Genomic DNA, 24,905 nt, shown 5'->3' on the forward strand with positions numbered 1-24,905 from the left:
GTTTAAGAGTGCGTACTTATGTTTTCCCTAATTCAATGTATGTTAGGAGAACAATGTACTCAATCTTTTCAATGCATACATTGTCGGTACTGACATTATGTGAATAGGAATACTGTTATTTGCAGCTATCCTTTATTTTTATGTACAATTTTATGTCACATTTTATGGGGAGTATTCTCTATATGAACATTCCTACTGGCTGTATAAGCTGATCCTAATTTCAACAAACTAGGTGAGCTCTGGTCCTGTGGCGTCTCTGTGGACTTCAGGGTCCTTTTTATGTTTACTCCTAATCTTGCTTAAAATGTAAACAAGGGAGTTAAAATTAAAAAAAATCTTCCTTTCAAGACATATATTTATTTCCCTGTTCTAAGAATATCTGTTATACCGTTATTCCTTGGTATTTGGCGCCATGTGCTTTGATGTTATTACATCTATGATTCATTTTCAACATCTGAGAGGAATTTGTTATTCCATTTTTCCTAGTTTACTATGGAATTTATAAAGGGGAGCCTTTCTAAATCTCTAGATATGCCCTCTAGTGACTCTGGACAGTCTCTGGGATACTAGACCCTATAGGGGCATGACAAATTCCTGGATTTAAGACTAATTGTATGAGCCTATTGGGGTAAAAAAGACCTTTTTAAAATGCGTCTTTGATGGGCCCTTAATGCATTTGGGCAGACGTTTTTTGGAATATGTTGTATGCCACCTTGTGGTGTCTAATGTTTTCTGTATCTTTTTTTTATTTTACTGCTTCTACATTGCAGTAAGTAGGTTGCTCTTACAAGGCCCTTCCAAGGGCTAGATGTGATTTCTGTATAATTTTTCTCTTCTACACTGAAGAATTTCTAAAATTTGGGACTTTTATCTCCAAATTATTTAGTGTTCTTTGAACATGTATATATTTTTTTCCCTTCACAGGCAAGGAATTGTTAATATTTGTGACATGTATTGTTCGTGTTCCTTTCTAGATACTTTAGTGTTTTTTGAACACTAATATATTTTTTCCTTTCTTAGGGAAAGAATTTCAGGATTTGTGACAGGTTTTGTTCATGTACAATTCCGAATTTTTAATGTGTTCTGAACACTAATATATTTTTTCCCGTCACAGGGAAGGAATTTTGAATATTGTGACATGTATTGTTCATGTAACATTTTAATTATTTAGTGTTTTTGAACTCTTAATATACTTTTTTTTTTTTTTTTTTTTTTTTTTCCTTCTTGGGAAAAGAATTTCTAATTTTTGTGACATTATTCTTGTAACATTCCAAATTCTTTAGTGTTCTTTGATCAATAATCTATTTTTTCCCTTGTCAGGGAAGGAATTTCTTCTATTTGTAACGTGTTGTTCATGAACCATGTCAAATTCAGGATATAAGATATATTTGTGTAGATATAGATATATATATGGAAGGTGATACAGGAATAGAGTTCTTTGGTGCCAGATAACTTGATATATATTTTTTTTTTCAGTTCTCTGGCCGTCCATCTGTGTGTCAGTAATGGTTTAATGACTGCTTCCATGGACATTATTCGTTTTTCTTGTCTACATCTTTTATTTTGCTTTCTCAGACTATGGGACGGAGACCTCTCAGATCTCTCGCAGAGGATAGATCTGGATCACCTAAAGGAGCCTCTCTCTCTTATGATGGATTCTCAGGACCATCTGTCTCGGTGCACATGCTTCCTGAGACCTTCCTGGTCGGTTAGACCACGGTCGCCAGCTGTCCAGACTGGGTAGCAGTTTGGGGCTCAGGGTCAGTGGACTCGGGAGGAGTCTTCTCTTCCAGATAATAATCTTAGAGTTGAGGACAATCTTCAATGTCTTGACTACTTAGCCTCAATTATCCTTTGTCCGGTTTATCCTTTTTTCAGTTGGTCATCATCTCCTCAGTAGTTTCATCATCCTCTAGGGAGGAAATCAAAGTTCCTTGGCTATGAAGGAGGTGACTCTCTTTCTGCGGTGGGCGGTAGCTCACATTTGTCTATCTGCTATCCACATTCTAGGGGTGGACAACTGGGATGCAGAATTTTTAAAAAGACAGACCTTTATTCCCCGGGAGTGGGCTCTCCATCCGGAAGTGTTCTCAATGAAAACCCTCAGGCGAGGGGTTTCGCACTTGAATCTGATGGCGTCTTGTCAAAACGTCAGGTTTCCAAGGTATGGTTCTAGGTCCTCAGGCCACTCTAATGGATCCTCTAGCGGTTCCTTAGACTTTTTCTCTCTGGCTTACCGGTTTCCTCAGTTTGCTCTCCTTCCACGAGTCATTGCTCGTATCTAAATAGCGAGAGCATCAGTAATTCTAATAGCTCCTGCATGGCTTCTCAGGATCTGGTTTGCGGATCTGGTAAGAATGTCATCTCTTCCTCCTTGGAGGTTACCTCTGAGGAAGGACCTTCTAATCAGGGTCCTTTCCTCCATCCTAATCTGGATTTTCTGAAGCTGACTGCTTGGAGATTGTACGCCTAGTTCCGTCTGGGCGAGGTTTTTCTGAAGCGGTCATTGAGCTATGCTTCAGGCTCGCAAACCTGTTACTCACAAGATTTTCTATAAGGTATAATGTAAATATCTTTATTGGTGCAAATCTAGGGTTTCTCCTGCAGCCTGGTGAGGATTTACCAGTATTTTATCTTTTCTTCAGGTTGGCCTGGAGAAAGGTTTGTCAGTCATTACTCTGAAGGGTCAGATTTATGCACTGTCTATTCTTTTGGTCAGACGTCTGACAGATTTATCAGACGTTAAAGCTCTTGTTCAGGTCATTGGTCAGAATCATACCTGTGTTTAAACCTTTTACACCTCCTTGGAGTCTTAACTTCAAGTTTTGCAACAGGCTCTGTTTGAGCCGATGCATGTTGTTGCTATAACTTGTTATCTTGGAAGGTTTTGTTTCTCCTTGCTATTTCTTCCGCTCGCAGAGTTTCAGAATTTCGGCTCTGCAGTGTGATTTCCTGTTCCTTTTCTTTCACACAGATAATGCGGTCCTTCGTGCTTAATTGGGTTTTTCTCTATAAGGTAGTGTCGGATCGAAACATTAATCAGGAAATTTGTTGTTCCTTCTTTTTGGCCTAATCCTCCTTCTCATAAGGAACGTCTTTTGCATAACTTGGATGTTGTGTGTGTTCTACAATTTTACGTGCAGGCTACTAAAGATTTTCGTCTCTCTTCTGCCCTGTTTGTTGTGCGTAAGGGTCAGAAGGCCACGTCTACTACTCTTTCCCTCTGGTTAAGAAGTATGATTTGTTTTGCTTATGAGACTGCTAGACAGCAGCCTCCTGAGAGAACTACAGCTCATTCCACTAGGGCTTTCACAGATGAAGCTTCTGTGGAAAAGATTTGCAAGGCGGCCACATGGACCTCTTTGCATACTCTTTCCAAATTCTACAAATTTGATTTATTTTGCCTCGACTGAGGCCTATTTTTTGGGAGAAAGGTTCTTCAAGCAGTGGTGCCTTCTGTTTAGGTCCTCCTGCCTTGTTCTCCCTCCCTGTTCATTCCTTGTCCTCTAGCTTGGGAATTGGTTCCCACTAGTAATTGGAATGACATCTTGGACTCTCCATGTTATAGGAATGAAAACAAAATTTATGCTTACCTGATACATTTCTTTCTTTCCGGACATGGAGAGTCCACAACCACGCTCTCTTTTTAATTATAATGTGTCAGGTTTTTTTTTTTTTAGTACCTCTCAGGCACCATTTTTACCCTTGTGTTTTTTCTTTTTCTATTTTCCTTCGGCTGAATGACTGGGGGTTATGGGTAAGGGAAGTTACTTAACAGCTTTGCTGGGGTGCTCTTTTTATCTCTTCCTGCTGGCCAGGAGTTGAATATCTCACTAGTAATTGGAATGAAGTTGTGGACTCTCCATGTCCAGAAAGAAAGAAATTTATCAGGTAAGCTTACATTTTTTAATAATCTTTTTTTTTTTTGTTGTTGTTCCTAATCTTATAAGTGGGTGGTCAGATACTGTAATGCCCATCCCATACACTTGTATGCAGTGTGCGCTTCAACTCGGATGTAAACCGTGCGCTTCATTAGCTTTGTACTTGTTGCTAAACACTCTTCTAACCATCCACTGGGTGCCCTTAATTCCTCAGTCACAGCCTGTAAGAATTTTCTAAGCTACGGCACTCCCTATGTTAAAGAGATACTAAACCCCAAAATTTGTATTGTTTAAAATATAGATAATCCCTTATTTACCATTCTCCAGTTTTGCATAACCAACACTGTTATAGAAATTTACTTTTTTACCTCTGTTATTACCTTGTATATAAGCTTCTGCAGACTGCCCCCTTATTTCAGATATTTTGACAGATTTGCATTTCAGGCAATTAGTGCCGACTCTTAAATAACTCCATGTGCATGAGCACAATGCTATTTATATGAAACGTATGAACTAATGCCTTCTAGCTGTGAAAAACTGTCAAATGCATTCAAATAAGGGGCTGCCGTCAAGGGCTTAGACATTAGCATATGGGCCTACCTAGGTTTAGCTTTTAACTAAGAATACAAAGAGAACAAAACAAATTTGATGATAAAAGTAAATTAGAAAGCTGTTTAAAATGACATGCCCTATCTGAATCACAAATGTTTAAATTGGACTTTACTATCCCTAATCACACACTCAATTGTTTAGAGAAGCTTAGCACAAGCCCACTAACATTTACCACAAACCCCACCAAAGTTAAAATGTGATCAAAAAAAATTAACACAAGGTAAAACAAGTGATTTTAGGACATTAACTCCCAATATTTAATTATACACTCAACTTCACTTTTCTCACCGTAACAAGAGTATAAGGACTTTGGGGCCGAATTATTAAGCTCTGAATGAAGATTGATGCCCCTCTTTCCGACGGAAACAGTAGTTATGAAGCAGCGGTCTAAAGACCGCTGCTTCATAACTTGTCTGCTGCCTCTGAGGCTGTGGTCTTCAATCTGCCCGATCCTATAAGATCGGGTTGATTGAAACCACCTGCTAGCGGCCGAGATTCTGCAGGGGGCGGCATTGCACAAGCAATTCGGTGTGCGGTGGACATGATACACTACATCGTATCATGTCCGCTCGCACATTAATAAATCGAACCCTTACAATTATTATTTCAGGTGGTTTGAAATCTGGTAAGCAATCAAGTAGCAAAGCCGGTAAGTTCAGCAGGATGCTTGGTTGTAGTAGCTGTAAATATGGAGTTTTCTTTATGTCAATTGTTAATAGATGTCCAATAGAGGACAAATAATGTACAAGAATGAAAGAATTTAGATATGAAATCTGGATATGAAACCCCAAAAAGTTCTTTCATGATACAGATAGAGCATACAATATGAAACAACTTCCTGATTTACTTCTCTCATCTAATTTGCTTTGTTGAAAAGCAGATCTAGGTAGGCTCAGGAGCTAGCTACTGATTGGTGGCTGTAAATATATGCTTCTTGTAATTGGTTTAAAGATTGGGTTTATCTAGCTCCCTGTATTGCATTGCTGCTCCTTTAATAAAGCATACCAAGAAAATGAAACCGCATTGACAATTGATGTAAATTAAAAATGTATGCATCATGAAAGAAACATTTGGGTTTTAACATAGACTCGGTGTGAAAATGTTCCAAATAGATTAATGTGTTTGTTGCAAATTATTTTTAATGGCCCCCCATCATTTGCCGTATTTGAATGCATGAATCCAGACATGTTACTGGAGTAGAGAAGGTTTGCCACTGTCATTTTGTTAGTAAAAACAGCATTGTTTTGCAGTATGTTATCACGTCATGCTAAAATCCCTTAGGGACGAATATGCAATAGGGTTATGCTTTTGAAGTCTGCAATGTCCGCTTCCAATCCTCTGAATTGGGAAAACCCACAACTGACAAAGCAAAGTTACAATAGCTGGGAATTGGGGCACAGTATATAATAAATGTATTGTGCAAATGTGTGTGTGTATGTGTGTGTGTGTGTATATATGTATATGTATATGTGTATATATATATATATATATATATATATATATATATATATATATATATATATATATATACATACGCCGCCTGTTGCTAGGGAGCCCTCTATTTGGTGACTGTGTGCTACCCGGGTATATCTATGTAAAAATAAAAATGCATTTAAAAACATCATATGCAGTATGTTACCTAATTGACATCATAATATTCAAAATACTTTACTTCGTGTATCTTATCCACCTGTAAGTTCAATACTAATACAATCCATGTTATCACTCTATCCTATAGTAGGTCTATAATTGCCAGTCTGTCTCCTAATGATCATGAGACTTAAATATAGTAGAATCCTATACTGACAATAGAGAGAATAAATACCTAAATTTTTAAACACATTGGTAAATCTTTAGACACATAGGTAAATTTTAAAGAAAAACGTTTTGGAAAACTTTTTCAGAAACCTTAGGTGAAAATAAACATCTAATTGAAAGGTAAACACATACGTAAATCTTAAATCAAACCCTAATCTAGGCTTAATCTTTCTCAAACGAAACACTGCCAGTCCAATTTTACATTGAAACCTTTTGGTGTTAAAGTGTTTAATTCATATGTCCATCTTGCTTCTCTCTGCAGTAGAGTTTTATCCCTATCACCCCCTCTTCTGGGGTTAGGGACATGATCAATGTGTAGCGAAGATCAGACACATTATGCCCATTTTGCATGAAATGGCGGGCCACTGGCTGATCTGATAGCTGATTTTTAATTGCTGCCCGGATAGAGCTCTTGTGATTCGCCATACGGATTCTCAGGTTGTCCCCCGTTTTACCCACGTAGAATAAACTACACGGGCAATGTAGCAGGTAAACCACATGGCTTGTGGTACATGTCATCCTATATTTATGGGTATATTTCTTTCCGTTCCTAATGGTGGAAAAACTGACCTGTAATCATCCCGTTGCAGGTGGTACACCCACTGCATTTAAAGCATCCGGGCTTAGCATCTTCCAGCCATGTTCTGGTTGAATAGCAATGTACAGGATCAATTAGCTGTAAGATATCTTTTAACGATCTCCCCCGTCTATAGCCAATCCTAGGTATCCCCATTCCCTTAAAGGGGAGGGTGTCTTCCATACTCAGTATCTTCCAATTTTCTTTTAAGATAACATTTAAACCATTCTTGTCTGCCGCATAAGTGGTCACCATCGTCATTTTCTCCTGACCTTCTTCAGTGCTCCCTTGTGTTCCTCTTATCTCACTTGAATTCACCTCTGTTATGTGTTGATCCAATAACCGATTGCGATATCCCCTATTCAGAAATCGACTTCTCATCTCATCAGTTTGTTTCTCTGCTCTATTCTTGTCAGGGTTGTTCCTCTTTACCCTTACAAACTGTGATTTCGGCAATGCCTTCTTAAGTGCTGGAGGATGACAACTTGTCGCTTCAAGGAGAGAGTTCCTGTCCGTTAGTTTACGGAATAAGGTAGTGCCCAATCTCCCATTATCCTTATAGATTTTTAAGTCTAGGAACTCAATTTCTTCTTGGCTCCGACTCATCTTAAATTTAAGCGTAGTATGCTCTGTATTCAGCTCATTGAACCAAACAAGTAGATCCTGTTCCCTTCCGGACCAGATTATTAGGAGATCATCAATGAATCTCTTGAAGTATATTATCTCATCCCTCTTGAAGCATCCTGTACCATTATTCTCGAATTCCGACATAAAAAGATTAGCATAGGATGGGGCCACATTGGACCCCATCGCTGTCCCCATCTACTGGTGGTCCTACATAAGGAGACCCCAATAGCTGTTTTCTTACCACCGCCAATCCCTCATCTAGTGTCACTAGCCATTCCCCTCCTTTCAGTGGGATTTCTGTCGGAGTCCTAATTACATCATTAGAATCTTTTATGTAGGTATTCATATTTCGTACAAGTGGTTGCAATAGGCTGTCAATATATATATCCAAAGGTTGTAGTAGTGAATCAACAGCTGAGACTATCGGTCTACCTGGTGGTCTCTCCATGCTTTTATGCACTTTTGGAAGTGTATAAAAAATCGGTGTCTTTGGGTAATCCTTAGTCAAATAATTCATAGTGTCCTGGTTAATCAGACCATCATCAAATGCTTCTTTATGGTATTCATCAATTTCCTTTTTAAACCTTGTGGTTGGATCCCTTGGTAATTTGGAATATACATCATTTCATCACTTAGTTGAGTAAGGATTTATTCTCTGTAGTAGGCATAGTCCAGAAGAACAATTGCACCTCCCTTGTCTGCTCGACTGATCACTATTGTTCTATATGTCCACATGTAGATCAAAGTAATCTGTCAGTCCTGTTGGTACATTTGACAGTCCTTTTTTCAGCAGCGACTCATCCGTCTCTGATGGTATCCTCTGACTTAGAAGAGGATAATATTGTTATCAATTTAACGCCTCTGGCACGGTGGTCTTCCCCCTTATGTTGCCCCCTCCTCGGGTGGGGACGTCCCCTCCGGCATTTTTTGATCTATTGATGACTCCTCCTTGATACTGTGTTTCACCTTGGGTCCTCCTCTCAGCTGTATTATCAGAGTCTGTTCCTGAGCCTGAACTATCCACAGTAGTTAGGTTTGCTGGTCTTCTTGCTCTATATCTCCTTGGGCGATATTCAAGCATACGTTGCCGTTCTTCAGGCTTTAGAGTCCATTTATAGACCTTCCTCTCACGGTAATCCTCCTGGACTGTCTCAAACTTTCTATTTTTGAAGGCTGTCAACTCCTTTTGGTACTGGTTTAATTGTGTTTGTAATTTTTCAATCCAGTCTTCCTCGCCCCTTTATATACTATGTATAGAGCTACAAAATATGTTGACTCTCTATAATGTATAACAATAATAAGGTTGGCACGTTTGTTTTATTGGTAATTATTTTGATCATTAAGTCTGTATCACCTCCTTTGGTTTGATTAGAAAATGTATTTTTTTATATATTACTCAGATGAATTTACTATGAAAACTAAGCAATATAACCAGTACCCTGTTCTGAATCGGTTGCTTAGTAAGAGCGACTACAAATGTTACATACCAATTCCATTGTCTGCTGTGCAGGTGTTTATATAGGAGAATGCTTTATAATGCTATAATTTACTTCCCTGTACAGTAGCAGACTTAAATGACCGCACAATGCAGTAGAATTACATAATTAAGAACTAATAATAATAAAAAGACAATGCAATAGCACTTACACTGCATTTTTTTTTCTGACAAATTTATTTTTTCTCCCATTTTCCGGCCCTTGTATCATGTGACAGACATCAGCCAATCACAGACTAGTATACGTATACCCTGTGAGCTTGTGCACATGCTCATTAGGATCTTGTTCCCCAGAAAGTGTGTATATAAAAAGACTATGCAAAATTTTATTATGGAAGTACATTGGAAAGTGTCTTAAAACTGCTGCCCTATCTGAATCATAAAAGTTTATTTTGACTGGAGTGTCCCATTTATACTATAGTAAACAAGAGATTCTCTTTTGGGCAGTAATGGCAATATGATCGTTCTGCCCTCCTTATATAATTATCTGAGGCACAGTCTATTGACAGAACTTTGAGATTCACTGTTTATAGGATCCACTCGCCTCCCATCCAGGCCAATTGTGCATGTGCTGCTCATCTTTGGGAATGTACCTTTGCTTCTGATAGTGTGGCAATGCATCATATTGGCCGCTGTGCCTGGGTTAACCCCCTTCACTACTGAGTTTCAGAGAAATACTTGCCCAAAATACCAGAGAATTTTTAGCATTTTTGCTATCACTCCATTTAAACAGAAATACAGCCTTGGATTTTTTTATTTACCTGTCAAAACTTAATATATTTTTTAAGTAGACAACCCAAGGTATTGAGCTAGGCCGATTTTAATATATTTCATGTCACCATTTCACCGCCAAATGCATTCATATAAAAAAAATAGTTAACTTTTTCACAAACTTTGGGTTTCTCACTGAAATTATTTACATACTGCTTGTGCAATCATGGCACAAATGGTTGTAGAAGCTTCTCTGGGATCCCCTTTGTTCACAAATAGCAGACATACGTGGCTTTGCCTTTGCTTTTTTTGGTAATTAGAAGGCTGCTTATTGCAGCTACGCACCACACTTCTTTTATTCCCGGCAGTAAAGGGGTTAATCAGGTTAATTTTAGCTTAAGTGTTGAGATTACCCTCCCACCTGACACTTCCCACCACCTGATGCCTCCCAAACAGCTTTCTTTCCTCCCTCACTGCCCCTGGTCACCCACATTTTAAGTACTGGCAGACAGTCTGCCAATATGAACATTTTAAGCCTTTTTTTATTAGTATTACATATTTTTTATTTTTTCTGCAGTGTAGGATCCCCTTTACCCTCAAACTTCCCTAATGCCCCCTCCAAACAGCTCTCTAACCCTTCCCCCTCTAAGTGCCCGCCATCTTGGGTACTGATATAGATAGATATATAATATTATTATTAGTCCCCCACCTCCCGCGATCATTAGTTAGGGATATCCCCATCCCTCCCTCTCCATTATTTATTATTTTTTTTACTCTAAACCACTTCCACCGCACCCCGGATTCCCTCCTGCACCACCTGTCTGCACCAGCAGATGATTGTTACACACAGTGACACAGACAATGTCACTGTGCGTAACGATCTGTCATCTGCCCTCATATGGAACTGGAGCACCGATCGGGCTCCGGTTCCATATGCGGGCAGATACCTGGAGCTCAGAAACTCCAGCTCTTGGATGTAACTTTTTTTTTTTTTTTTTTTTTAAATGTTTTTTAATCATATGAATTGCAAACTAATTTTAAAATAAATGGTAATCCTGTATTTTGATTGTACTTTTTAAAGGTGTATGAAAAAGACTTATCCTGCTAATCTCCCTCTGGCCAGCATTATTATTTGTTTCTATAATGAAGCCTTTTCAGCCTTGTTGAGAACTGTACACAGTGTGTTGGACCGTACGCCATCAAATCTGCTACAAGAAATCATATTGGTAGATGATAACAGTGAGCTAGGTGAGTATCTTTGTTTTTGTTTAATTACTTAGTTTCTAGGTATTCTATTGATACACACATCTCAATACACCTAGCAACTACACGGGTGCTCATTCTGAATTGTAAAATTCCATAAAAGTAATAGTGAACAGACAAATGTACAACCCCAATTCCGAAAACGTTGGGACAGTATGGAAATTGCTCAAAAACAAAGTAATTTGAAAATTCAATTCACCCTGTACTATATTGAAAACACATTGTTAACACATTATTTGATGTTTTACTTTGTAAATTTAATGTATTTTTTAAAATATACACTCTTTTCAACTCTGATGACTGCAAAATGTTCCTAAAAAGTTGGGACAGGGCAATTTGGGACTAAAAGCGATGTGACAAGTTGAAATAAGGTGATGTGAAACAGTTGAGGCAATCATGTTATCATAGTATATCAGGTGCCTCCATAAAAGGCCTAGTCCTTCAAGAGCAAGGATGGGTCGAGGCTTGCCAATCTGCCAACAGATGCATCAGTGACTAATCGAACACTTTGAGAACAACATTCCCCAAAGACAAAGATTCAAGGAATACGGTCAAATCTCGGTACGTAAAGGGCAAGGCCGAAAACCACTTCTGAATGCGCTTGATCTCTGATCCCTCAGATGTCACTGTCTCAAAAACCGTCATAAATCTGTAATGGATATCCTGACATGGGCTCGGGAATACTTTAGTAAACAATTCAGTCAGTCACCGTTCGCCGTTACCTCCACAGATGCAGAAGCCATAGATCAACACTGTCTAGGAGCGCCGCCGACTTCTCTGGGCTTGGTCTCATCTGAAATGGACAGTAGCACAGTGGAATCATGTTTTTTGGTCCAACGAGTCAACATTTCAAATAGTTTTTGGAAAAAACAGCCGTCGTGTTCTACGGGCTAAAGAGGAAAAGGACCATCCAAGCTGTTGTCGGCTTCAAAAGCCACATTCTTTCATGGTATGGCGGTTTGTTAGTGCCCATAGCATGGGAAACTTGCACATCTGTGAGGGCACCATTAATGCAGAAAGATATGTATACATTTTGGAGCAACATATGCTGCCATCCAGAAGACTTCTTTTTCCAGGGACGTCCCTGCATTTTCCAGCAGGACATCGCAAAACCACGTTCTGCCCGGATTACAACCGCATGGTTGCGAAAGCAGAGAGTGGGGGTGCTAGCATTGCCTGACCTGTCTCTGATTGAGAATGTGTGTCTCATTATGAAGCACAAAATAAGGCAACAAAGGCCCCTTACAGTTGCACAGCTGAACCCATGCATAATGAATGAATGGGGGAGAATTCCACTTGCTAAACTTAACCAACTGGTGGTGTCTTCAGTGCCCAAATGTTTAATAAGTGTTATTTAAAGAAAAGGTGATGTTACATAGTGGTAAACAGTGCCCCAACTTTTTGGCGTGTGTTGCAGTCATCCAATTTGAAATAAGTGTATATTTTAAAAAATACATTACATTCACAAAGTAAAACATCAAATAATGTGTTAATAATGTGTTTTCAATATAATACAGGGTGAACTGAGTTTTCAAATTACTCGTTTTGTTTGTTTTTTTGCATTTTTCCATACTGTCCTAACGTTTTTAGAATTGGGGTTGTACCTACTTGTATTTATGTAAAGCACCAATTGTACCCCCCCCCCCCTGAAATTATCTTTTATTTTAATAATTTTTATTGAGGTTATTCAATTAAAAAGCACAGCTTAAGGTAAATGTACATCAGTAAAGACAACGTATACAGAATATTGCACAAACATGACATGGGTATGTATAGCAGTTAATTATTAAGATAATTAAGAGTCAAGCAAATAGTCTCATATATAAAACTGTTGAGCACTAGTAATGAACCTCATTTATAGTTTTAATAAGTAGATATGTACCCCCAACTTTACAAAAGGCCACTCTTGGACCCATGAAAATATAAGACTCAATAGGGGGACATTATTAGTAGGTACAGTCTCTTTTGGACCGTAATATATAATAAAGAAACAAAGTAAAATGTTCCTATGTCTGCTAATTCAAAAATAAAAATACAGGAAAGGTAAAAAAAAACAAAAAACAAAAAAAAAAACAGGGATATTGACCAATGGTATGGGACATGTAGGTGTATATACTGATGACAAATCTTTGTTCTAAGCGGACCTCTAGTTCAATTAATATAACTACATATAGAAAAGCTGAAACTTGTGGAAGGGGGGCGCTATCATATCCAAATATCTTCCCTTCGCACGCCACAAAAGTGAAGTAATAACCCTGATTTTAAAGGGAGAAGATGAGCCTACCCACCCTTGCAGTCTAGCATCGCTGCCCCTGGGAAAATGTGTAAATGTAACAGTGCCCAAGAAAACTCAGGTGATTTGCAAGACATTGCCCCCAACATTGAACATTAAAATAGATTATCTTGTGGAATGTAAGTAATCTGCCAAGGAAAACAAAATAGAGCAAAATATTTACATTAAAGTCTGAGCAATAGAACATATCTTATCAATTAGTGTGTCACAGTAACGGATGTAGATCTATATGTCTCGATACACATGCGTGAAAGCAGAATGTATAGCCATGGCCTGTACCATATAGAGTATTATACCTGCATTACAAATTAGCCTGGCATCACATTGTATAGTACATTAATGTCCATATAAATATCCTGTGTTAAGTCAAAGGGGAGAAAGAACATACATCCTAACAGGGTTAGTATAACTTATGCGTAGCTTTTCTATTCTCAGTGATAAATACACATTTATGTCCATAAGGAATACTGTGAAATAAAGGCGACCATCAAAGGGCTTAGTGATGTGACACCAAACATATTAATGACAGGGATTAGATGTGCTTATTGCACCTTAAAGGAAGTGCAGCGTGTGAGTTAAAGTACCGGTCAGTCCAGCTGTCTTGCATCCAAAACCTGAGAGAGCAGTGTGGGACAAGATATAACTTTTTATCCGATGCCAGCCCTCCTTATTGCATTTGCATTGTTAGTGATCAGGGGTTGTGACCCAAAAAGAAGAGGACTGTGCGGCGTGTACTTGCTGACGGTTATGCTGCGGATGTCAGGCTCCGGCATACTTCCCCCTTCAGTGGAGTTTTGAGTGCGATGAGTTTGGCCTGCATATTTAAGCGTGACAAGTGCCCCTAGTGTGGCGTCCTTTGAAATCAGGTATGGCGAGAGTCCTGGGACCATCCCCCACCCAACTAACTGCACGCCATGGGACCCCTTAAATCCGGGGGAAGCAGCAAGTGATTCCGCTCTGGCCATGCTTGCAGATCGCCCTGCATTCGGCCTCCTTGTGAAAGAGCCTCCTGTTGGCTCTCTCAGTCCTGGGGAGCAAGTAGAGGCACTATCTATAGCTAAAGCGTCCCCCGCCAGATTACTCAGTGTATAATGCTGAGCTGGGTCGGAATGTACGCTTGGGTGTCGGCTACTTTGTCAAGCTTCTCTGGGGAAACGTCAGGCACATTGTGTCGGCGGCTAGCTTGCTTAGTAAGCTCTCGAACACTGGCAATTTCAGCCGTCCAGGTCTGTAGTATCCTCTCGTGGTGCTCATCTAGTAGGCGGGTGACAGCCTCAAGTAATGGTAAAACAAGGCGCCATTTCTCACGAATACAAGTGTATCAATAAAGCTTCCAAATCTTCTCTCCTATTTGTCCCCTAGTACAAGGATGACATAGCAGACATAGATAGTATAGATAAGTGTTTTGTCCAGTGTCTGTGCACTGTTTACCCGGCCTGAAGTAATACCGGGGGGGGGGGGTGTTGAGAACCACTCTGTAGTGAGCCTGCCTTAGGCCTCAACGTTCCGGATTGGTTTGCAAAGGTGGAGAGCTCTATACAACATAGATTTCAAATCGTCCAACTGTAGATTCAATATGTTAAAGTAGTTGAGCTGGCTGTTTTGTAAATTCACTGATAATAGGCAGATTAGCAGTGATCCACACGGAGCTACCAATATTGCATCCATTCAAGGTGCTGCCCAGAGACACGCCCCTGAAATTATCTTTTAGTGTAGAATGTGGTGCCCAAACTTTTTTTATGTAGAGGTCCAGACATATTATATTACACTCACATTTAGGCTAAAGATAATTTTTGCTACTAAAAATGACTCAGAGACATTAGTTACTATGAATTAATTTAACTGTATATTCTACTCAACTATACAAAATTTGGTACACATGCTTATAAACCTTATGAGTTTTACTTTCCCCAGTCAGCTGTGCATTCAAATGTGATTGTGAACAGATGTATTATAATTTCATGCTTTTATGGTGTGAGTGCTTTTTTTGCTCTCCAATAATCCTTCTTTTCTTTTTAATGACACGATGAGTCCACGGATCATCTCATTACTATTGGGAATATCACTCCTGCGCAGCAGGAGGTGGCAAAGAGCACCACAGCAAAGCTGTTAAATATCACCTCCCTTCCCTCCCAACCCAGTCATTCTCTTTGCCTACGTTAAGAGCAAGGAGGTGGTAAAATTAGGTGTGGAGAGACCGGGTATCCCCTTTTCTCCATCTCCTATATTTAAAAATATGTTTCCCATAGCCAACTCTGTCAAGGAGGCTTGGCAAACAGTCCCCAAGGTGGAAGGAGCTGTTTCTACCCTGGCAAAGAGAACTACTATTCCCATAGAGGATAGTTGTGCTTTTAAAGATCCTATGGACAAAAAAGGGGTTACTCAAAAAGATGTATGTACACAAGGGTTTACAATGGCAACCAGCTGTGTGCATTGCTACCATCACTAGTGTGGCGACATTGGTTTGATGCGTTGTCTGATGCTATTAGGACAGACACTCCCCTGGATGAGATCCAGGATAGGATAAAAGCTCTTAAATTGGCTAATTCCTTTATTACAGATGCTTCCCTACAGGTTATCAAACTGGGAGCAAAGATTTAAGATTTCTCTGTTCTAGCTCGCAGAGCCTTATGGTTAAAGCCTTGGTCTGTGGATGTATCCTCTAAGTCTAAGCTTTTAGTGATTCCTTACAAAATGAAAGACCTTGTTTGGACCGGGCTTGACGGAAATAATCTCTGATATTACGGGAGGTAAGGGTCATCTTCTCCCTCAGGATAAGAGAAACAAGCAAAAGGGACGTCAGAGTAATTTTCATTCCTTTCGAAATTTCAAGGGAAATTCTTCCGCTTCCAAGCAGGAACAGTCTAAATCTTCATGGAGACCCAATCAGTCTTGGAATAAGTGAAAACAATCCAAGAAGCCGGCTATTGAATCAAAGACAGCATGAAGGGCCTGCCCCCGATCCGGGACCGGATCTTGTAGGGGGCAGACTTTCCTTCTTTGCTCAGGCTTGGGTTCGAGATGTTCAGGATCCCAGGGATACAAACTAGAATTCAAAAGTTTTCCTCCCAGAGGCAGATTTCTGCTTTCAAGATTATCTGTAGACCAGACAAAAAACATAATTTATGCTTACCTGATAAATTCCTTTCTCCTGTAGTGTAGTCAGTCCACGGGTCATCCATTACTTATGGGATATTAACTCCTCCCTAACAGGAAGTGCAAGAGGATCACCCAAGCAGAGCTGCTATATAGCTCCTCCCCTCTACGTCATACCCAGTCATTCGACCGAAAACCAAACGAGAAAGGAGAAACTATAGGGTGCAGTGGTGACTGGAGTATAATTTAAAATTTAGACCTGCCATAAAAAACAGGGCGGGCCGTGGACTGACTACACTTAACAGGAGAAAACATAATTTATGCTTACCTGATAAATTCCTTTCTCCTGTTAAGTGTAGTCAGTCCACGGGTCATCCATTACTTATGGGATACCAATACCAAAGCTAAAAGTACACGGATGACGGGAGGGACAGGCAGGATCTTTACACGGAAGGAACCACTGCCTGAAGAACCTTTCTCCCAAAAACAGCCTCAGAAGAAGCAAAAGTGTCAAATTTGGAAAATTTGGAAAAAGTATGAAGAGAAGACCAAGTTGCAGCCTTGCAAATCTGTTCAACAGAGGCCTCATTCTTAAAGGCCCACGTGGAAGCCACAGCTCTCGTAGAATGAGCTGTAATTCTTTCAGGAGGCTGCTGTCCAGCAGTCTCATAGGCTAAACGTATTATGCTACGAAGCCAGAAAGAGAGAGAGGTAGCAGAAGCTTTCTGACCTCTTCTCTGTCCAGAATAAACGACAAACAGGGAAGAAGTTTGGCGAAAATCTTTAGTTGCCTGTAAATAAAATTTCAGGGCACGGACTACGTCTAGATTGTGTAGAAGTCGTTCCTTCTTTGAAGAAGGGTTAGGACACAATGAAGGAACAACAATCTCTTGATTGATATTCCTGTTAGTGACTACCTTAGGTAAGAACCCAGGTTTAGTACGCAGAACTACCTTGTCTGAATGAAAAATCAGATAAGGAGAATCACAATGTAAGGCCGATAACTCAGAGACTCTTCGAGCCGAGGAAATATCCATTAAAAACAGAACTTTCCAAGATAGCAGCTTGATATCAATAGAATGAAGGGGTTCAAACGGAACACCCTGTAAAACGTTAAGAACTAAGTTTAAGCTCCATGGTGGAGCAACAGTTTTAAACACAGGCTTAATCCTGGCCAAAGCCTGACAAAAAGCCTGAACGTCTGGAACTTCTGACAGACGCTTGTGTAAAAGGATTGACAGAGCTGAGATCTGTCCCTTTAAAGAACTAGCAGATAAACCCTTTTCTAAACCTTCTTGTAGAAAAGACAATATCCTAGGAATCCTAACCTTACTCCATGAGTAACTCTTGGATTCGCACCAATGTAAGTATTTACGCCATATTTTATGGTAAATTTTCCTGGTAACAGGTTTCCTAGCCTGTATTAAGGTATCAATTACTGACTCTGAAAATCCACGCTTTGATAAAATCAAGCGTTCAATCTCCATGCAGTCAGCTTCAGAGAAATTAGATTTTGATGTTTGAAAGGACCCTGAATTAGAAGGTCCTGTCTCAGAGGCAGAGACCAAGGTGGACAGGATGACATGTCCACTAGATCTGCATACCAGGTCCTGCGTGGCCACGCAGGCGCTATTAGAATCACCGATGCTCTCTCCTGTTTGATCCTGGCAATCAATCGAGGAAGCTTCGGGAAGGGTGGAAACACATAAGCCATTTTGAAGTTCCAAGGTGCTGTCAGAGCATCTATCAGAACCGCTCCCGGGTCCCTGGACCTGGACCCGTAACAAGGAAGCTTGGTGTTCTGGCGAGACGCCATGAGATCCATGTCTGGTTTGCCCAACGCCGAAGTATTTGGGCAAAGACCTCCGGATGAAGTTCCCACTCCCCCGGATGAAAAGTCTGGCGACTTAGGAAATCCGCCTTTCAGTTCTCCACACCTGGGATGTGGATCGCTGATAGGTGGCAAGAGTGAGACTCTGCCCAGAGAATTATCTTTGAGACTTCCATCATCGCTAGGGAACTCCTTGTCCCTCCTTGATGTTTGATGTAAGCCACAGTCGTGATGTTGTCCGACTGAAACCTGATGAACCTCAGAGATGCTAGCTGAGGCCAAGCTAGAAGGGCATTGAAAACTGCTCTTAATTCCAGAATGTTTATGGGAAGGAGACTCTCCTCCTGAGTCCATGATCCCTGAGACTTCAGGGAATTCCAGACAGCGCCCCAACCTAGCAGGCTGGCGTCTGTTGTTACAATCGTCCAATCTGGTCTGCTGAAGGGCATCCCCTTGGACAGATATGGCCGAGAGAGCCACCATAGAAGAGAATTTCTGGTCTCTTGATCCAGATTCAGCATAGGGGACAAATCTGAGTAATCCCCATTCCACTGACTTAGCATGCACAACTGCAGTGGTCTGAGATGCAGGCGTGCAAAGGGAACTATGTCCATTGCCGCTACCATTAAACCGATTACCTCCATGTATTGAGCCACTGACGGGTGTGGAATGGAATGAAGGACACGGCAAGCATTTATGAGTTTTGTTAACCTGTCTTCTGTCAGGTAAATTTTCATTTCTACCGAATCTATGAGTCCCTAAGAAGGGAACTCTTGTGAGTGGCAATAGAGAACTCTTTTTTCTTCGTTCACCTTCCACCCATGAGACCTTAGAAATGCCAGTACTAACTCTGTATGAGACTTGGCAGCTTGGAAACTTGACGCTTGTATCAGAATGTCGTCTAGGTACGGAGCTACCGATATTCCTCGCGGTCTTAGTACCGCCAGAAGAGAACCCAGAACCTTTGTGAAGATTCTTGGAGCAGTAGCTAACCCGAAGGGAAGAGCTACAAACTGGTAATGCCTGTCTAGGAAGGCAAACCTTAGGTACCGGTAATGATCCTTGTGAATCGGTATGTGAAGGTACGCATCCTTTAAATCCACTGTGGTCATGTACTGACCCCTTTGGATCATGGGTAAGATTGTCCGAATAGTTTCCATTTTGAACGATGGAACTCTTAGGAATTTGTTTAGGATCTTTAAATCCAAGATTGGTCTGAAGGTTCCTTCTTTCTTGGGAACCACGAACAGATTTGAGTAAAACCCTTGTCCGTGTTCCGACTGCGGAACCGGGTGGATCACTCCCATTAGTAAAAGATCTTGTACACAGCGTAGAAACGCCTCTTTCTTTATCTGGTTTGTTGACAACCTTGAAAGATGAAATCTCCCTTTTGGAGGAGAAGCTTTGAAGTCCAGAAGATATCCCTGAGATATGATCTCTAACGCCCAGGGATCCTGGACATCTCTTGCCCAAGCCTGGGCGAAGAGAGAAAGTCTGCCCCCCACTAAATCTGTTTCCGGATCGGGGGCCCTCACTTCATGCTGTCTTTGGGGCAGCAGCAGGTTTTCTGGTCTGCTTGCCCTTGTTCCAGGTCTGGTTAGGTTTCCAGCCCTGTCTGTAGCGAGCAACAGTTCCTTCCTGTTTTGGAGCGGAAGAAGTTGATGCTGCTCCTGCCTTGAAGTTGCGAAAGGCACGAAAATTAGACTGTCTAGCCCTTGGTTTGGCTCTGTCTTGAGGCAGGGCATGTCCCTTACCTCCAGTAATGTCAGCGATAATTTCTTTCAAACCGGGCCCGAATAAGGTCTGCCCCTTGAAAGGTATGTTAAGCAATTTAGATTTAGAAGTCACATCAGCTGACCAGGATTTAAGCCACAGCGCTCTGCGCGCCTGAATGGCGAATCCGGAGTTCTTAGCCGTAAGTTTAGTTAAATGTACTACGGCATCAGAAATAAATGAATTAGCTAGCTTAAGGACTCTAAGCTTGTCTGTAATCTCATCCAATGTAGCTGAGCTAATGGTCTCTTCCAGAGACTCAAACCAGAATGCCGCCGCAGCCGTGACAGGCGCAATGCATGCAAGGGGTTGCAATATAAAACCTTGTTGAACAAACATTTTCTTAAGGTAACCCTCTAAGTTTTTATCCATTGGATCTGAAAAGGCACAGCTATCCTCCACCGGGATAGTGGTACGCTTAGCTAAAGTAGAAACTGCTCCCTCCACCTTAGGGACCGTCTGCCATAAGTCCCGTGTGGTGGCGTCTATTGGGAACATTTTTCTAAATATAGGAGGGGGTGAGAAAGGCACACCGGGTCTATCCCACTCCTTGTTAACAATTTCTGTAAGCCTTTTAGGTATAGGAAAAACGTCAGTACACGTCGATACCGCAAAATATTTATCCAGCCTACATATTTTCTCTGGGATTGCAACCGTGTTACAATCATTCAGAGCCGCTAATACCTCCCCTAGTAACACACGGAGGTTCTCAAGCTTAAATTTAAAATTTGAAATGTCTGAATCCAGTTTATTTGGATCAGATCCGTCACCCACAGAATGAAGCTCTCCGTCTTCATGTTCTGCAAATTGTGACGCAGTATCAGACATGGCCCTAGTATTTTCAGCGCACTCTGTTCTCAGTCCAGAGTGGTCGCGTTTACCCCTAAGTTCTGGCAATTTAGATAAAACTTCAGTCATAACATTAGCCATGTCTTGCAAAGTGATTTGTAATGGCCGCCCTGATGTACTTGGCGTCACAATATCACGCACCTCCTGAGCGGGAGATGCAGGTACTGACACGTGAGGAGAGTTAGTCGGCATAACTTCCCCCTCGTTGTCTGGTGAAATTTTCTTTACATGTACAGATTGGCTTTTACTTAAAGTAGCATCAATGCAATTAGTACACAAATTTCTATTGGGCTCCACATTGGCCTTTGAACATATTGCACAAAGAGATTCCTCTATGTCAGACATGTTTAAACAAACTAGCAATTAAACTAGCAAGCTTGGAAAATACTTTTCAAAAAAAAAATTACAAGCAATATAAAAAACGTTACTGTGCCTTTAAGAAGCACACAAAAAAACTGTCACAGTTGAAATAACATGAACCGGATTAGTTATAGAAACCAAATTTTCACATTAAATTTATTAATTTAGCAAAAGATTGCACCCACTAGCAAATGGATGATTAACCCCTTAATACCAAAAAACGGATAACAATAAAAATATATACGTTTTTATCACAGTCAAAGCACAGTCTCACAGGTCTGCTGTGAGTGATTACCTCCCTCAAAACTAGTTTTGGAGACCCCTGAGCTCTGTAGAGACGTCCTGGATCATGCAGGGAGAACAGGAAGACTTGTGACTGAATTTTTACTGCGCAGTAAAAGCGCCAAAATAGGCCCCTCCCACTCATACTACAACAGTGGGGAAGCTCAGTAAACTGATTTTATTCAAAATAAACGACAGCCATGTGGAAATATAATGCCCATGAAAAATTTTCACCAAGTACCTCAGAGAAAAAACGATTAACATGCCAGTAAACGTTTTAAATATAAATATATGAGATGTTAATAAAAAGCCTGTTGCTAGTCGCTTTCACTGCAGAGAGGCTATAAGTTATATATATATATATACAGTATTTTCTTAGTGAAGTGCCATTCCCCAGAAATACTTCAGTGCAAACATACACACATATCAGCCTGATACCAGTTACCACTACTGCATTTAAGGCTGTACTTACATTACATCGGTATTAGCAGTATTTTCTCAGTCAATTCCATTCCTTAGAAAATAATATACTGCAACATACCTCCTTGCAGGTGAACCCTGCCCGCTGTCCCCTGTTCTGAAGTTACCTCGCTCCTCAGAATGGCCGAGAACAGCAAATGGATCTTAGTTACGTCCGCTAAGATCATACACAACTCAGGTAGATTCTTCTTCTAATGCTGCCTGAGAAAAAACAACACACTCCGGTGCTGTTTAAAATAACAAACTTTTGATTGAAGAAATAAAAACTAATTTTAATAACCACGGTCCTCTCACACGTCCTATCTATTAGTTAGGTACAAGAGAATGACTGGGTATGACGTAGAGGGGAGGAGCTATATAGCAGCTCTGCTTGGGTGATCCTCTTGCACTTCCTGTTAGGGAGGAGTTAATATCCCATAAGTAATGGATGACCCGTGGACTGACTACACTTAACAGGAGAAATAGAGGCGTTCTTACACTGTGTAAGAGACCTCTCCGACCTGGGAGTGATAGTTCCTGTTCCGATGCAGGAACAGGGTCTTGGGTTTTATTCCAATCTGTTTGTTGTACCCAAAAAAGAGAGAACCTTCAGGCCAATTTTAGTTCTCAAGAGTCTAAGCAAATTCCTCAAAGTGCCGTCCTTCAAGATGGAAACTATTCGTTCCATTCTCCCTTTGGTCCAAGAGGGTCAATTTATGACAACAGTGGATTTAAAGGACGGGTACCTGCATGTTCCCATTCACAGGGATCATCACAAGTTTCTACGGTTTGCGTTTCTAGACAAACACTTCCAGTTTGTGGCTCTTCCTTTCAGTCTTGCCACAGCTCCCAGAATTTTCTAAAATGTTCTGGGATCGCTGTTGGCGGTGCTTCGATTACGGGGCATTATAGTGGCACCCTATCTGGACGACATCCTGGTCCAGGCGCCATCCTTACAAAAAGCAAGGTCCCACACAGAAATGTTATCTGTCCTGCGAACTCACGGATGGAAGATAAATTTGGAAAAGAGCTCCTTAGTTCCAAATACAAGGGTAACTTTCTTGGGAACCATAATAAGATTCCCTATCAATGAAGTTTTTCTGACAGAAGTAAGGAAATCAAAGATTTTCGATTCTTGTCTAGCACTTCAATCCACTCCTCGGCCATCAGTGGCTCAGTGCATGGAGGTAATCGGGCTGATGGTGGCGGCAATGGACATCATCCCGTTCGCTTGTTTCCACCTCAGACCTCTGCAGCTAAACATGCTCAGTCAATGGAATGGATGGAGATTATGCGGATTTGTCTCTGCGAATTCTACTGGAGCAGGAGACAAGGGATTCTCTTCAATGGTTGTTGTCTCAGGATCATCTTTCCCAGGGAACTTCCTTTCACAGACCCTCCTGGCTAATTGTGACAACAGACGCCAGCCTTCTGGGATGAGGAGCAGTCTGGGGCTCCCTAAAGGCTCAGGGTACTTGGACTCAGTCGGAGTCTGTTCTGCCCATAAATATTCTGGGGTTGAGAGCAATCTACAATACTCTTCTGGCCTGGCCTCAGTTAGCCTCAGCCCGGTTCATCAGATTCCAATCGGACAATATAACTTCAGTGGCTTACATCAATCATCAGCCAGGAACGCGGAGTTCCTTAGCCATGACAGAGGTAGCCAAGATAATTTGGTGGGCGGAGACCCACAATTGCTGTCTGTCGACGATCCACATCCCAGGGGTGGACAACTGGGAGATGGACCTCCTGAGCAGACAGACTTTTCACCCGGGGAAGTGGGAACTCCACCCGGAAGTGTTTTCCAGCCTGATCCTCAAGTGGGGTCAGCCGGAATTGGATCTCATGGCATCTCGACAGAATGCCAAGCTTCCGAGATCAAGGGACCCTCAGGCTGTATTGATAGATGCTCTGGCGGTACCTTGGAATTTCAGTCTTGCATACCCATTTCCTCAGTTTGCTCTTCTTCCTCGGGTCATTGCTCGAATCAAGCAGGTGAGGGAGTTGGTGATCCTCATTGCACCGACTCCTGGTGGAAATGTCATCTTTTCCACCTTGGACCTTCTACTTCAAGGGACCTTTCTTCATCCAAATCTAGTTTCTCTGAAGCTGACTGCGTGGATTTTCTTTTTTTTTTTTTTATCCAACCGGGGATTTTCAGATTTGCTCATTGAGACCATGATTCAGGCTCGTAAACCTGTGACTAGAAAGATTTACCATAAGATATGGCGTAAATATCTATATTGGTGTGAATCCAAGGGTTTCTCTTGGAGCAGGGTTAGGATTCCTAGAATTCTGTCATTTCTCCAAGAAGGTTTGGAGAAAGGATTATTGACTAGTTACCTAAAGGGTAAAATTTCTGCCTTGTCTATTTTGTTACATAAACGTCTGGCAGATGTTCCAGATGTGCAATCTTTTTGTCAGGCCTTGGTCAGGATCAGGCCTGTGTTCAAACCAGTTACTCCTCCCTGGAGTCTTAATTTAGTTCTTAAAGTTCTTCAAGAGGCTCCGTTTGAGCCCATGCATTCCTTAGATATTAAGTTGATATCTTGGAAAGTTTTGTTTTTAGTGGCTATTTCATTTGCTCGTAGAGTGTCAGTGCTCTCGGCATTACAGTATGAGTCACCTTACCTTTATTTTTCATTCGGACAAGATAGTTTTACGTACAAAGTTAGGGTTTCTCCCTAAAGTAGTTTCTGATCGGAACATTAATCGGGAGATTGTGGTTCCTTAATTTATGTCCTAATCCTTCTTCTCAGAAGGAACGGCTTCTCCACAATTTGGACGTAGTACGGGCTCTAAAATTCTTCTTACAGGCAACTAAGGATTTTTGTCAGTCTTCTGCTTGCTTTGTGGTTTTCTCTGGAAAACGTAAGGGACAGAAAGCTACGGCTACTTCTCTTCATTTTGGCTGAAGAGTATCATACGTTTTGCCTATGAAACAGCTGGACAGCATCCTCCAGAGAAAATTACAGCTC

General features: G+C 41.0%; 1 protein-coding gene across 1 annotated transcript in view; it reads left to right on the top strand.

The window, feature by feature from the left end:
• Window positions 1–24,905, top strand: part of GALNT11 (polypeptide N-acetylgalactosaminyltransferase 11) — a 114,311-nt gene that overhangs the window by 24,619 nt on the left and 64,787 nt on the right. Inside the window, exon 4 of the mRNA XM_053715667.1 lies at window positions 10,803–10,969. Within this exon, the coding sequence (XP_053571642.1) occupies window positions 10,803–10,969 (167 nt within the window). The remainder of the gene's footprint in view (window positions 1–10,802; window positions 10,970–24,905) is intronic.

The sequence above is a fragment of the Bombina bombina genome, chromosome 5, assembly GCF_027579735.1.
Source record: "Bombina bombina isolate aBomBom1 chromosome 5, aBomBom1.pri, whole genome shotgun sequence".
In the NCBI taxonomy this organism is placed as follows: Eukaryota; Metazoa; Chordata; class Amphibia; order Anura; family Bombinatoridae; genus Bombina; species Bombina bombina.